Below are 13,593 nucleotides of genomic sequence, written 5' to 3' on the forward strand. Positions count from 1 at the left end.
AAAAATTTAAAAAACAAAAATGAAGTCTGACAATAGGAGGTAGTCTCTTAAACCATCTGAAAATAAAAACAAAAAAAGATTTGCCAGAAAACAAAAGGAAATGCAACAATTGGTATACCTTCCCCTAAAACTATGGCTCTGCTGGGGGCCCAATTAGGTGATTTATAAATCTTTATTCACAAATAAAAAGAACTGACATCAGTGACTCAGCTAACTTATACAGATACTCAATTCCTCAGAGCAAAAAAACAACAAGGGCTCAAAACAAAAACAAGGAGGATGCCAGACGGAGTAATAGCTATAGTTTCCTCCTTTTTACCATGAGAAATAACACAGCCTCTGTATTTAAAATGATTCTGGAGCAAAAGTCTACCCAGTACATGTTGGAAAAAGATGCTTTATAACCCACCCATCCTCCCTGCCATTTTTTTCCTTGTAGCAATTTCAGAAAAGATTGCAAAGCATTCTTATGTGGATATGAACAGACAGTTTTTTAAAATTTATTAAACGTTTTTCTGTCATTATAGTAATTACATACTTATTTGAGAAAAGTGAGGAAATGTAAAAAGGTAAGAAAAATGAAAAACATAAAAATCTTTCACATTCCCACCATCCAAAGACAGGACTATTTTTTATATTTTGGTTCATATGTTCTCTACCTTTTTCCACAGAATAGAATACTGTTAAACATGGATATAATCAAGTTATAGATAATTTTTTATATTCTGCTTCATTCCTTTACTTTCATTAGGCAAATTTCCTCATGTCATAATAAACTTTTATATAGGTATCATCTTTAATAGCTGCAACACATTGCCCTGAGCTAACAAACCATATAGTCAATGTACTAAAATACTCACTTATAATTATCTCAAACTCACTCTGTTACAACCAATGCAACATGAGCATCTTTGCACATACATCATTTTTGAATTTAGAATTCTTTTTAATATTCCTGCTTATTGTATAACCACATTCCAAAGAAGTTGTTCCAATATACTTTCCCTCCTGGAGCCAATGAGGTAATCATTCATTGTATCTTCATCATCACTAGGTGATAGCTTAGAAAGACAACACTAATTAAATAGCAAAAAAGAAAAATACTTTTCCCACGCAAGATCTTTAATCTCTTAGGCTGACTCCCTTTAAAATAAAGCATTTTTAATGGTTAAAGTAGTTTTACCATTATTAAATCCCTCTTCTCTAGAGAAAAAAAAAAGATGCGGGCAGTCTTCACTCTACATGGCTCCAATATGCATGAATCTCAGTTACCATGGTTTTGTTAAATAACACCAGCACCTCAAGAACACAGTTTCAATTTCAGTTCCCACAGTAGATTAACTGTGAGTAATTACATAAAGTACAACCTTTGCTACTAGTTCTTTAGTCCACTGGTCACTAGGTAAATAAGGGATGCCCATCTTAGTCAATGACCCATCCTGTCACTTTCAAAGTCTGTCAGTGATTGGTCGCTGCCCATGTGTTCATTCAGTTCATGCACAGACAGCAAAGTGTGTTGCTGAGTTGCCTTTCTGCCTCTGGGTGATATCACATGATATTTACAAAATCAGATAATTGAAAGAGGGAATTGGCCAACAAAGATGAAAGTGCAGCAAAGAAATGAAAAGTGATGGCACTGGAAGTGAAATTCAAATCAAACATAAATGATGTCATGGAAAAAACATTGCTGACCATGGGACTACAGATACTGCTGTTTGGCAAAAAACTTCACGTTCACAACTTCTCCCATCTCTTGGAGATACTTCATGACATTTAAAGCACAATGAATAAAATGTCAAAAGCTGACTCAAACTTAGAAAGGAATGTGGCAACTCAACAAGGCATAGGAAAAAACACTAAGTTTTGCAAGGTTCATGACAAAGAGAAGGCAAAGCACAGCTTAAACTACTGATAAGTTGTTTACAAAGAAATAAAATACTTTACTGCTCAATGTTTCTGTTTTAATTTCACGTGCTAAGTAGATAATAGTTGATTTCTTCATTTCTCTATTAATTTATAACCAACAGGAAAAGCGTTTCTAATAAACTGACAACCTTTTTTAAAGATTGTAGGATAACTGTAATTTTTTCCATTGATTACTAAGATGACTTTACCCAGTTTCAGCTGGCATAGTCATTTTTATAGTCTTTACACTACTATGCAAAGCAAGGACTGCCTGTATATATATATATATACATATATGTATATATACACACTGAAATCTGTGACCCTTTGTCAAGTTCATCAACTTCCCTATCTTCTCTATTGACAACTAAATGATGTTAAATTCAAGAGTCACTATTAATGGCAAGATGTCTTTGATAAACGAGAGTCAAGACAGAGAAATAGGCTTCTTCCCATAACCCAATACCTGGTGGGTCTCTCTGCCTTGGCTGGCCCCTGTTTCAACAAGTTGAAGAGAAAGAGTCTTTTTGTTTCCTCCTTCACTAGCTAGACAAAAAACAAATGCCTTTTACTCTCTTCTTAAAAACAAAATAGTTAAGGCACGCACGCAGTCTTCGGTTAGTTTAACATTAAGACAAAACTATGCCAAACATCTGCTCAAGCTCTGATTACTGAAACTTCAATTCCTGAAAAATGAATAAAAAGAGAGTACAAGTCGACATGAAAGAGAAACATGGGCAACTTGTCCATTTCCATTTCACCTAGGGGTCGGTGTACTAAACATACTCTTACTTTTTCCCATTTAGCTTAGAGCAATTATTCATAAGTTACCTGGCTTGAATTTCCTGAGCAGGTCTCACGAATATCACAATCATTTACTGCTTCTCGGCACACAGCTCCCATAGGCTGAAACTAAAATGAACAAAAAATCAATGTGCAAAACTGTCGAAGGAAAAAACTCTCACAGTTTCATCTTTAAAAAAAAGCGAAATGAATATTTTCTGGATAGGAATATCTTAAACTAGTTTAAGACGGTAATCTGTGAAATCCACAGTTATTACATGAAATGTTAACTTAATAGTTTTCAGAGAGACTTTCTCATCTATGAAGTGAGTTAGTCATCACACATATGCCTTACAAGATCTTGCTAAAATAGGATGTGCTTGACGGTACATCTGTACCAAAAGGACAAGTCAGTCCACGTTTGAGTAATTCTCTCTTCCAAATAGCTTTTGGATTTAGTTTACCCTTCACTCTTACTGGCACCTTTATCATATTACTTTTTTGCTTCATCTGCCAAGAATTGGAAAGTTACATTGTGGGCTGAACTGCAAAAGTTAGATTTTTCTGGCAAAGCTATTTCCTCTCATAATTTCCTTTCTCTTCTTCTCTCCTGCCTCATTTTTACCTAGAGTTATAGCTTGGTCTTTAATATCTTTTAATGTTTCTATTATCATTTGTACCTGTCTATGGGATTTATTCTTTTCTGTTTTCGACTCAAATATTTCTTGTAAGTGTGGGAGTTGTACAAATACATTTTTATGCTTGTTGGATTTATCAACTGCAAGAGTACTCATTATAACAAAGCAAACAGAGATACAGAAAGTTATCATCCTTCTCCTCTCCTCTTCAATTCCATTCTTCTCCGTTGTTCTAAAATGTTACTATTTGGGGCTGGATCCTTCTATGCTTTTATCTCTGCTCACACAAACATAGACATTATTCTGGACCCCTCTTCCTGCCCCATACCCCTCAACTTCCATCTTCTCTTCCTTGCTCACAACCCTCCAAGCATTTGAGTTTCCTGTTGTTTGAAGAACATGAGCAGCGCACTGCCAACTCCAATCAGGATTTCAATGGGTATTTTCTAGAAAATCCAAACAAAATGTGCGCTCATTCATTCACTCACAGAGTATTTACTAGGCACTTAAAATGTGTCAAAAATTTTCTAGCCACTGGGGTCTTGGTAGAGAACAAAACACAAGAATCTTGCTAACAAGGAACTTACATGTTAGTGGCCATAAACACACCATTGAAACAAAAAAGGAAATAAGCATGATAAGTTAATTTCACATACTCTGGTTCTCTTCCTCCTTGGACTTCTGAGGGAGAAGTATGAGCAGATGTAGGGTAGAGTTTATCCAAGAGTATAAAAGTTTAGGATCTGTCAGGAAGCTCGTGAAAAAAAACAGAGTGAAGGAGGACTTGCTCTAAGGGCTGGGACAAAGCAGTAAATAAACTGGCCCAAATCCCTGCCTTCTTAGAATTTACATACTAATGAAAGGTAAGAAATAATTAACAAGTAAATAAGCAATATTTTACAGCAGGGGTCCCCAAATTACAGCTCAAGGACAAAGTCTGTTTGGCTGCCTATTTTTATAAAGTTTTATTGGAACACTGCCACACCCATTTATTTCTATATTTTTGACAGCTGCTTTCAAAGGCAGAGCTGAGGAACTGAGACAGAGTCCTTACAACCCACAAAGCCTAAACTATTTACTATCTGGCCCAGTACAGAAAATGTTTGCCAATTCTAACTTATAGATACATTATTATAAATACATATAGAAAAAAATTGAGATACACGTGATTTCTCATCTTGTTTTTCTGTTCCCCTCCTCCATTTGGCATCCTGCCTCTGGCTCCTCTAGGAGCCTAGATTGGGGGTGAAATTGGGGGTGTAGGGTAGAGAAGTGGCAAAAAAGATCTTACTTGATTGGTAGAGCTGTAATTTCTTTCGTGGGGTGGTTACTCATGCCATTTTATTTTATGCATGTTAATTTTATTATTTTGTACATGTTCCTTCAAGTAATTATATCACAAAGAGCCTAATTTTATAAATCCAAGAAAAAATGGTATAATTAAGTGCATTTCATGGATGGGTAGACTTAAAACACTGAAGATTAAAATAAATGATTGGGCCTGGAGATTGTCATTCTAAGTGAAGTAAGCCAGAAAGAGAAAGAAAAATACCACATGATATCACTTCCACGTGGAATCTAAAGAGCAACAACAGAAAAAGACAAACGAACTTATTTACAAAACAGAAACAGATCCACAGACATAGAAAACAAACTTATGGTTGGAGGGGAGGGGGAGGGAAGGGATAAATTGAGAGGTCTAGATTTGCAGATACTAACCAATATATATAAAACAGGCAAACAAGTTCATACTGTATAGCACAGGGAACTATATTCAATACCTTGCAGTAACTTATGGTGAAAAAGAATATGAAAATGAATATATGTATGTTCATGTATGACTGAAGAATTATGCTGTATACAAGAAATTAACACAGCATTGTAAAATGACTATACTTCAATTTAAAAAAATACACAAAAATATAAAATAAATGATTGGGATAGCCAAAATGAAAGTGTCTGTTTCATATTTGGTTTAATCTTCCTTTTTTAGAGAGTGCTTTGAGAGATCTCTGCCAGTGCCCTGCTTGTCTTGAAACTCCACCACAGACACAGCGGTGAAGTGGAAACAACAGAAATTGCCGCCAGCTTCTCTGGGACGTAACCGCACATTTACTCCTTACTAGCTGAACGAGCCTACACGGGTTATTTCACTTTCTAGAGACTGGAATTGCTCGATTGGAAAAAGCTGAATAATAATGTCTATTCCAAAAGTGTCGTGTGAGCATTATCTAAGACAGCAGTCTCAACCAGGGGACATCTGGCACTGTCTGGAGACTTTTTTTGGTGTCACAACTAGGAGGGATGCTGCTGGCATCTAACAGGTAGAAGTCAGGGATGCAGCTAAATATCCTACAGAACACAAGACACACTCTTACAGTAAAGAATCCTCTGGTCAAAACTGTCAATGGTGCATATAAAATAGATAAACAACAAGGACCTACTGTATAACACAGGGGACTACAGTTAATAATGGAAAAGAATCTGAAAAAATACATATGTATGTATATGTATAACTGAATTACTTCACTGTATATCTGAAACTAACATTGTAAATCAACTATACTTCAATAAAAAATAAAATTTGAAAACAAAATCATCAAAAAAACTGTCAACAGTACCAGGGTGAAGAAACCTGGATATAGGATGATTTAACTTGAAAGTGCTTAGCACACTCTCTGGCACACAGTAGGTAGTTAATATGATGGGTTCATATCTCACCTTCTTTTAAAGTTAGGCAACCAGCATTAGACTACAGTTAGTCAATCAGCAAATAATCAATAAGAGAGTGCTGTGCATATTTATTCATTCATTCAACAAATATTAACTGAGAACCTGAACCAGTCACTGTGGAAGTGCCTGGCTCTGCGCCATGAAGTGTACAGACTGGAGGGAGAGAAAGATATTAAACCTCAGACAGAATGTAGAAGATTGTACCAGATCTTATATGAGAAGAGGAAAAAGAAATAGATTTCTTTGAGCAAAGTAAGCCCCAAATAATTGTTATCTTGATGTAAAGGCTTAAATATTTGGGGACAGGTGTGAGGATGGAGTTGGGAGGAGGAAAACAGACAGTGTGCAAAGATGCATTCTAAACTCTCATGCACAACACAAGACAGGTGTCCACATCTCAAGAGATTCCTTTTGTTCCCTCAACAGCTAATGCAAGAGATATATACCAAGCTGAGCACCAAGAAAAGAAGAATCTACTCAATATCAGCTTGGCTTTACAATAAAGAAAAAATATCACTCAAATAAAAGTTTCATTTAAATGATATTATATTAATTGACACAACATTGTAAACTAACTATAACGATAAAATAAAATTTAAAAAAACTAAAAAATATATAAAAAATAAATATTATATTATAATATATATTATAGCACATTAGATGGTTTCATTTAAAGTGCACGCCCCTCAGGGAGTCATCAAAGATTGAATAAACTCTGGGGATTACAAATGTTCAGGCGCTTAGCTTCCTGACTTACCTGGTATAAGATTCTGGGCAAACTATTTAATCATTATAAGCCTCAGTGTTTTCAGCTGTTAGATGGGAATAAAAATAGTAACTACATCTCACAAGACTGTGAGGCTCCTCTAAAGCACCTGGGACTTCATCAGTCAATATATGTTAGCTCTTACTATATTAACTTCTTTTGTTTGTTTTTCCTTGGGGGGGGAGGTAATTAGGTTTATTTTATTTTTATTTTTATTTAGTTATGTTTTTAACGGAGGTACTGGGGATTGAACCGAGGACCTCATGTATGATAAGCACAAGTTCTACCACTGAGCTATTCCCTTCCCACTACAGTAATTAGATTATATTTACCTAGCCTTAACAATTTAATCAAATATGTCCTCTTTTCTGTCAACTGGTTATTATTAATCAACATTTATTTACCTTGCACTTTTTACAACAAAGACCATCACTGCATTGAGAGTCCTGAGTCAAGGTGCATTTCTTACAACACTCTGCTCCTTCAAGGACACATTCCTGAGGAATATAAACATTTGCAAAACATCAGAAAATGGTGTCATTTTCCTGAAGGTACCAGGATATTTTCTAAAATAAACATATAATCTGACAGTAATCATCTGTCTTCCACAAATCTTATAAAATTTCTAAGCATAACACCTGCTCTGTGGGTCTCAGTATGTGGACCTGGAATGACCCTGAATAACCTCAAGAAATCGTCCAAACACCCAGAGACTTACTGCCGGGGTCCCACAGTCACACTCCTCTCCAGTTTCAATGAAGCCATTGCCACATTCAGGAGGATCAAGAAGCTGTGGGATAAAAACCAGAAAGAGAACTAAAATGTAGTAAAATCAACAACAAATACCTTATGAGAGACCATAAGTGCCACACCCACACTTCTGACCTATCTGTCAGTATTCCAAAATATACTTTTGTTTTCCTAAACTAGAAATCATGACTTGAGAATTTAAGAAATGGAAACTTTAGAACATAAGTGTCTAATGTTGTTTCCATTTCAGATTTAATTGTATGTACATATATTACATATATGCCAAATAGGGTCTGATACGTGTCGTCAAAATGAAAGATGATCTAGCCATTGACTGAAATCAAGCCAGACTGACTCCAGAAATTTCATTTCAAACAGGAAGCAAGGGATTTGGAGTCAAATGTTTGGATTCAAATCGTGGCTCAGCTACTTATCTTGGGCAAATGGCTTGGGATCTCAGAGCCCAAGTGTTTAAATATTTAATCCAGGAATAATATTAGTTGCCCATCTACATCACAAATTGTTGTGAGGAGCAAACTCCATTACCTGTGAAAAGCCCTCTATAAACTACATTTCCTGTAAAACAGAGTTACTTCATGGACAACGAGGAGAATGACAGAAAAATTAATGTATCCATTGATTTATTTAATATAAAACATAGCTCTTCCTATAATATAGCTCTGCAGAGAACAGCACTAATTTGCCCCAGGGACGGAAGCAGTTTCTGGCCTATACAAGAGTATACTTTAAGACTTCTATTTTTTAACCTTTCCAATGATTTTATTATCTTTTGCGTATAATGCATCCTATGGTGATAGGTAAAATTAGTAAAAAATAAATAGTTGCTATGTTCCAGATATATAATATTCATTCAAAAGTTAATACAAGTTTATGTATTACAGAATGGAAACGAATACACATCCATCAGCAGACACACAAACACACACACACACACACACACACATATACTTTCTAAACCAACTAGAGGGAAAAAACAAAAATCCAGAAAGCAACAACAAAAATCCCTACCTATTTTCGATTTCTCTCTTCTCTCCGATGAAACAATCAACCCATCTCTAGATTTCACTTTCAGCTGAGAAGGCTCATTAACAAATGAGGCAACTTAGAAAGCCAAAAGTAAAATGAGCCAGATGAAAAATGCACTTATTATCTTACTCTGGGTTTAAAATAATCAGTTATTTTGGTTAAAAGAGTTGAATTGTTTTCCATTTACAGCAGGAGGAATTGAGTTATAATAACTCTTCTGAAGCTTTTGGAAACTCTTAAAATTGTCAATTTGCTTTTCAGTGAAATACAATACATTTCCTAAATTTCACTGGAGTGAACAGAGAATGAACAAAGGCAATGCTACATGTCACTGTGATGTACAGAAGCACTGCACAGTTCACATAATCAACAAGGACAAAACATTTCTTTAACCTGTGAAGTCTTCCACACGCATGAAGGTTTCTAGTCAGTAACCAGGAGATGCTTTGCAAGTTGTAAAAGCCTCTGACAAAGTCTAAGTATAAAAGACTTTCTCCTTTTCTGCTTTATGCAGATCTATTGAGAAGTACTGTAATTTTAAACATACTGCACATTCTGAAAGGCAGGGGTGGGGAGTGACGAGCGGAGACAGGACCCCCTTTCTATCAGTATGAGCTGTAAGTAGGTATCCAAAGCAGGGAAAAACACATCAAGAAAATGAAAAAGACAGCCAAGTGAAACAACTTTTGTAAGCTAATCCCAAATCTTCATTTGGTCATATAAAAAGAAAATAGGGGGGTTGGTATGGCTCACGGGTAGAGTGCATGCTTAGCACGCACAAAGTCCTGCATTCAATCCCCAGTACTCCCATTAAAAATAAATAAATAAATAAGAAAATGGACATTTTTCAGAAAGCAAAACCTTAATTTCTACCTGCTTTTTATTCCTATCAGAATAGCCCAAAATGCCCAACATTAACTCAACTTAGAAATGCAGATATTTAGCATATATAGAATATGTACACATAAGCCAAGTTGAAAAGCTCTCTTTTATAAGATCCAATGAATGGAAATTTGTGTTTATAATACTTTATAAAAATTAATAACTGGTAACTCTGATCACACCTATTACCTTAGAAGGTTTATTGAAAAGGCAGGCACCACCTCCACTATTCAGGAAGTCATGATACTCTTCAATATTACACTGGGTGAACTTCTTAGGAAGATAATACCTGTAAGAGAGAAGAAAAGCAATAGCTGGGTACAATTTTAGTCTCCCTTGTTTGTAGATTAGTCTTGAAACTGAATATTGTTAAAGTTGTACATTATTCCTAAAATAAAATAAAAAACCATACATTCCATAAATGTTATGTACAACATTTGCATTCAATCCATAACAGTTTATTCAATAGGCACATTTCTAAATTCTTCATTCGGTGATTAATGGTCACTATGGTTTGCTCATTATTTGCATGTCCATTCAAAGGAAACACAAACACATATCTGTGATTTCCATCAAAGAGAATTAAGAATAATTTATTTCAAAAGGAGTCTTTCCTAAATATTAAAACTGGGCTAGAACCCAAACTGCAGAGCATTCTGCAAAATAACTGACCTATAATCTACAAAAGTGTCAAAGTCATGACCATCAAAAAAAGACTGAGGAACTGTTCCAGGTTGAAAGAAGCTAACAGACAAAAAACTAACTGTGACACCTGATTCTGAACCTTTTGCTAAAATGACATTGTTGCAACACAGGGCTGATCTTGAATGAGAGCTAAGAATTAGATGATTTTCTTGGTTGTACTGCAGTTCTGAGGAGGATACCTTTGTTTGCAGAAATGCACATTCAGTTAGGTGTTTGGCAGTAATGGGCACCAGGTTAGAACTTATGATTCAGAGACAAAAAGGTTCTTTGTAACTCAAATGGCTAGAAATGTGGTTAGACAGAGAAAAATGAGAATTCCAGATGAAGAGGGTATATTAAAGAAATCAACAGAGGCTGGAAATTCCTGTACAATTATGATGAGCACATTTTTAAAAGGCTGAAAATCTACATAAGATTATGGTTAACACATATCATGTAAAATTATGATAAGCAAACTCCATAAACAGTAGTGGAAAATGAGATTGCAAATGAGGATGAAGAAAGATTATGGACATCTAAATACTGGAGGAAGGAATGTGAACCTTGTTCTTTACAATGGAGACTCACAAAAGTTCTGTGCAGGAAAATGACATGACTCATGTGTTTGACACAAAAATTCTTGTATATTAAGAGAAGAATGGAAAAATTGTGCTGTATACATTCACTGAACTAGAACTACATTACTATCAGCAAGGATGAATCCCACAAAGTTGATCTAGAAAGCAAGTCACAGAAGAAGACATATAGTATGATACCTTTCATATAAACTGAAAACACGCAAAGCAATGCTATGAATTACTTCAGTACACACACACACACACACACATACAGTAAATGTATAAAAAAGGACCTGTGAATGATATCAGCCAAGTTCAAGATGGTAGTTACCTTAGCTGAGGCTGGGGACTGATAAGAGAGAACATAAGGGGGTTAACTATGAAGGCAGTGTTTATTTTTAAACTAGGTGGTGGTATATAAGTACTCACTCTTTTACTTATACTTTTCAATTATGATGATGGATGGTGAGTTCAGGAGGAGAGAGGGGGAGCCTGAAAGCTGCCTGAGTATCTGGAATGTTTTGGGGAGAAGAGCACAAGATGAAAAAAGTTTAAAGTAAGACTATAGTGATAAGCTTGGCATAAAAGGGTGGCTATAAAATTTATTTAGAAAGAATAAAAGATGGGTGCCTGATAGTGTGTCAAGGGTAGGACAGTATAAAAATGAAAACTTTTGCCAGGAGAGTGGGTTGGACACATCACTTCCCTCTCTTCGTTCAGTGACCTCTCGTTGGTAGTCTGAAACCAGCCACTGTGGGAACAGACACCTCAGGCTGCCAGAAATCTGAGAAAGCAACTATTCCAGGCTCTCTTCTTGTTTTTGTTTTTGAGACACACAATTGTTTATAACTCGTTTAACTAGAATGGAAGAAGATAAAAGCAAAGGGAATTAGAAGATAAGCCATCAGTTACAAAGTTGTTCCTCATTTCTTACATTTTCAGCCTAGATTCAAGGCTAAAAAAAATCTTTGACCTAACAGTTTCATGGACAGCAATGTCTTCATAAATAAGAGAATATTTCGTGAAAACATATTACCTACCAAGCCTCTGAGAAAATCTACTTCCGATTTTCTCTTAAATTCCTGTGGTGAGGTTCCATGCACTAGGTTACTGAGTGTCGTCCTTTTAAGAAGACAACAGCACAGCAGGGAAAGGAAAAGTGAGTTATTTTCAAATAGAAGTGGCTCACCCTGTGTCCCCCATTATGCATCCAGACCATGTGTCCTCACATTTACACTCGCCTAAGAGAAAACAAAAACACATGCTTTTTTACAAAGTGAAAACAGGTGCGTTAGAATTGTTCCTATTTTTTAAAAGCGTATGTTCACTTTATTACCTTTAAAAAAGTAACACCTAATTGTCAGTTTTCCTTATATTTGAAGTTTTTCATGCAATGCATAACAACAAAAATCTACTTTGACCCAATCAAGATTATACAATTTTTACTAAAATAAAACCTCTTGATATTTTAACAAGGGGCAGCAATTTTAAAGCATTCACTTAAAATGTCTTAACAATCGAATATTAATGGGCAGTAATGCACCATTACAGGATTCTGGCTCCACAGACCTTTATGGGAATTCTCACAATTTCCTGTCCATGTTTAAAACCTCTGCAGCCAAGGCTGCTGGCAGAAGGCGGTACAGTAAAGGGCTTCAGAATAGAAACACCTGGGTTCAAAATCTGAGTTTGCCACTTAATACATGCGTAATCTTGGAGGCATTACCCTCTTAACATCCAGTCACCTTATCTATAAAATGGGGTTAATAAGTGAAATAGGGCTAATCTTGCAGGATTATTTTGAGGATTAAATGAGCATCTAGATGTAGATAATACTGGCATTCAATTATCTGTTGAAAAATGGGCACTCCAGAAGTGGTAATAGTTATCATTTATATAAACAATCATATTTATAATATTTATTATTAAAATAATAAAATAAATACGATTATAATCAACTTGCTCCAAATATACAGTGTTTGACAATTTCTGGTGAAGTAACTTTACTTATTTGGGAAAACATACTCTTCACAGATGCTAAACCTAGTAAATTTTACTAGGTCTATATTCTACTAAGCCGTTTATCAGTTCTGATCCTGACAGGCAAATTCCACCTCTGTGGTCATATTAGGAGATGTTTTAAATAACCCATAATAAAACAGTCTGCCTTAAATAACCTAAATGCCAAGGATTCTTTACAAGACCATTTAAAATTACCAAACTGAGCTTATTATATCCTTTTATAGATTAAATTCAATGATGAATTTAACTTCACATAACTTTAAATGTTTATTATACATGGAAAACATTTCATCTGTAATGTAAATATTAACATTTGTATGACTTTCGGAAAAAACACTTTGTGCCCAAGGCTATCTTTACGCTATCGCCCAAACTCGAGCAACTAAATTGAAGAATCTTATGCTCCAAAACATTTTGTAGATAGTCTATTTTAAGTATAACTAAACCATACATGTCTTTAAACTTACCACTTGCTAACTTCCTTTTGTCTGAGATAATACCAATATTATGCGCTAGTGACTGGGCGAGTGTAACTGCCATTAAATCCGTTTTACCAAACTGAAAGACAAAAACAAAAGTAAAATACATGTAAATGCAAATTATCTTTTATTTAAGGGGGTCCAGAAAAAGTGTCACAATATAATTGAAAATAAGTAATTTCTAAGCATTTTATTTAGCAGAGGTTAAGCACACAATAGCTAGTGCTGAACTACTGAGCATTTGGGAAGAAGTTGTAAGAAATAAATCCATGTTTGTGTAAGTCATAGGGAAGACCAGAAGTCAAGGAGTCATCGATTTTGGGATT

General features: G+C 35.2%; 1 protein-coding gene across 7 annotated transcripts in view; it reads right to left on the bottom strand.

The window, feature by feature from the left end:
* The window catches only part of ADAM22 (ADAM metallopeptidase domain 22), a 200,415-nt gene that overhangs the window by 40,952 nt on the left and 145,870 nt on the right, over nt 1-13,593 (bottom strand). For all 7 annotated transcript variants that reach the window (XM_072965063.1, XM_072965059.1, XM_072965058.1 and 4 more), the window contains exons 13-18: nt 13,256-13,346; nt 11,956-12,007; nt 9,694-9,793; nt 7,544-7,615; nt 7,230-7,322; nt 2,737-2,817 (exon numbers count right to left, since the gene is read on the bottom strand). In XM_072965063.1, coding sequence (XP_072821164.1) covers nt 2,737-2,817; nt 7,230-7,322; nt 7,544-7,615; nt 9,694-9,793; nt 11,956-12,007; nt 13,256-13,346 — 489 coding nt within the window. The remainder of the gene's footprint in view (nt 1-2,736; nt 2,818-7,229; nt 7,323-7,543; nt 7,616-9,693; nt 9,794-11,955; nt 12,008-13,255; nt 13,347-13,593) is intronic.

Source organism: Vicugna pacos, chromosome 7, assembly GCF_048564905.1.
Source record: "Vicugna pacos chromosome 7, VicPac4, whole genome shotgun sequence".
Classification (NCBI taxonomy): domain Eukaryota; kingdom Metazoa; phylum Chordata; class Mammalia; order Artiodactyla; family Camelidae; genus Vicugna; species Vicugna pacos.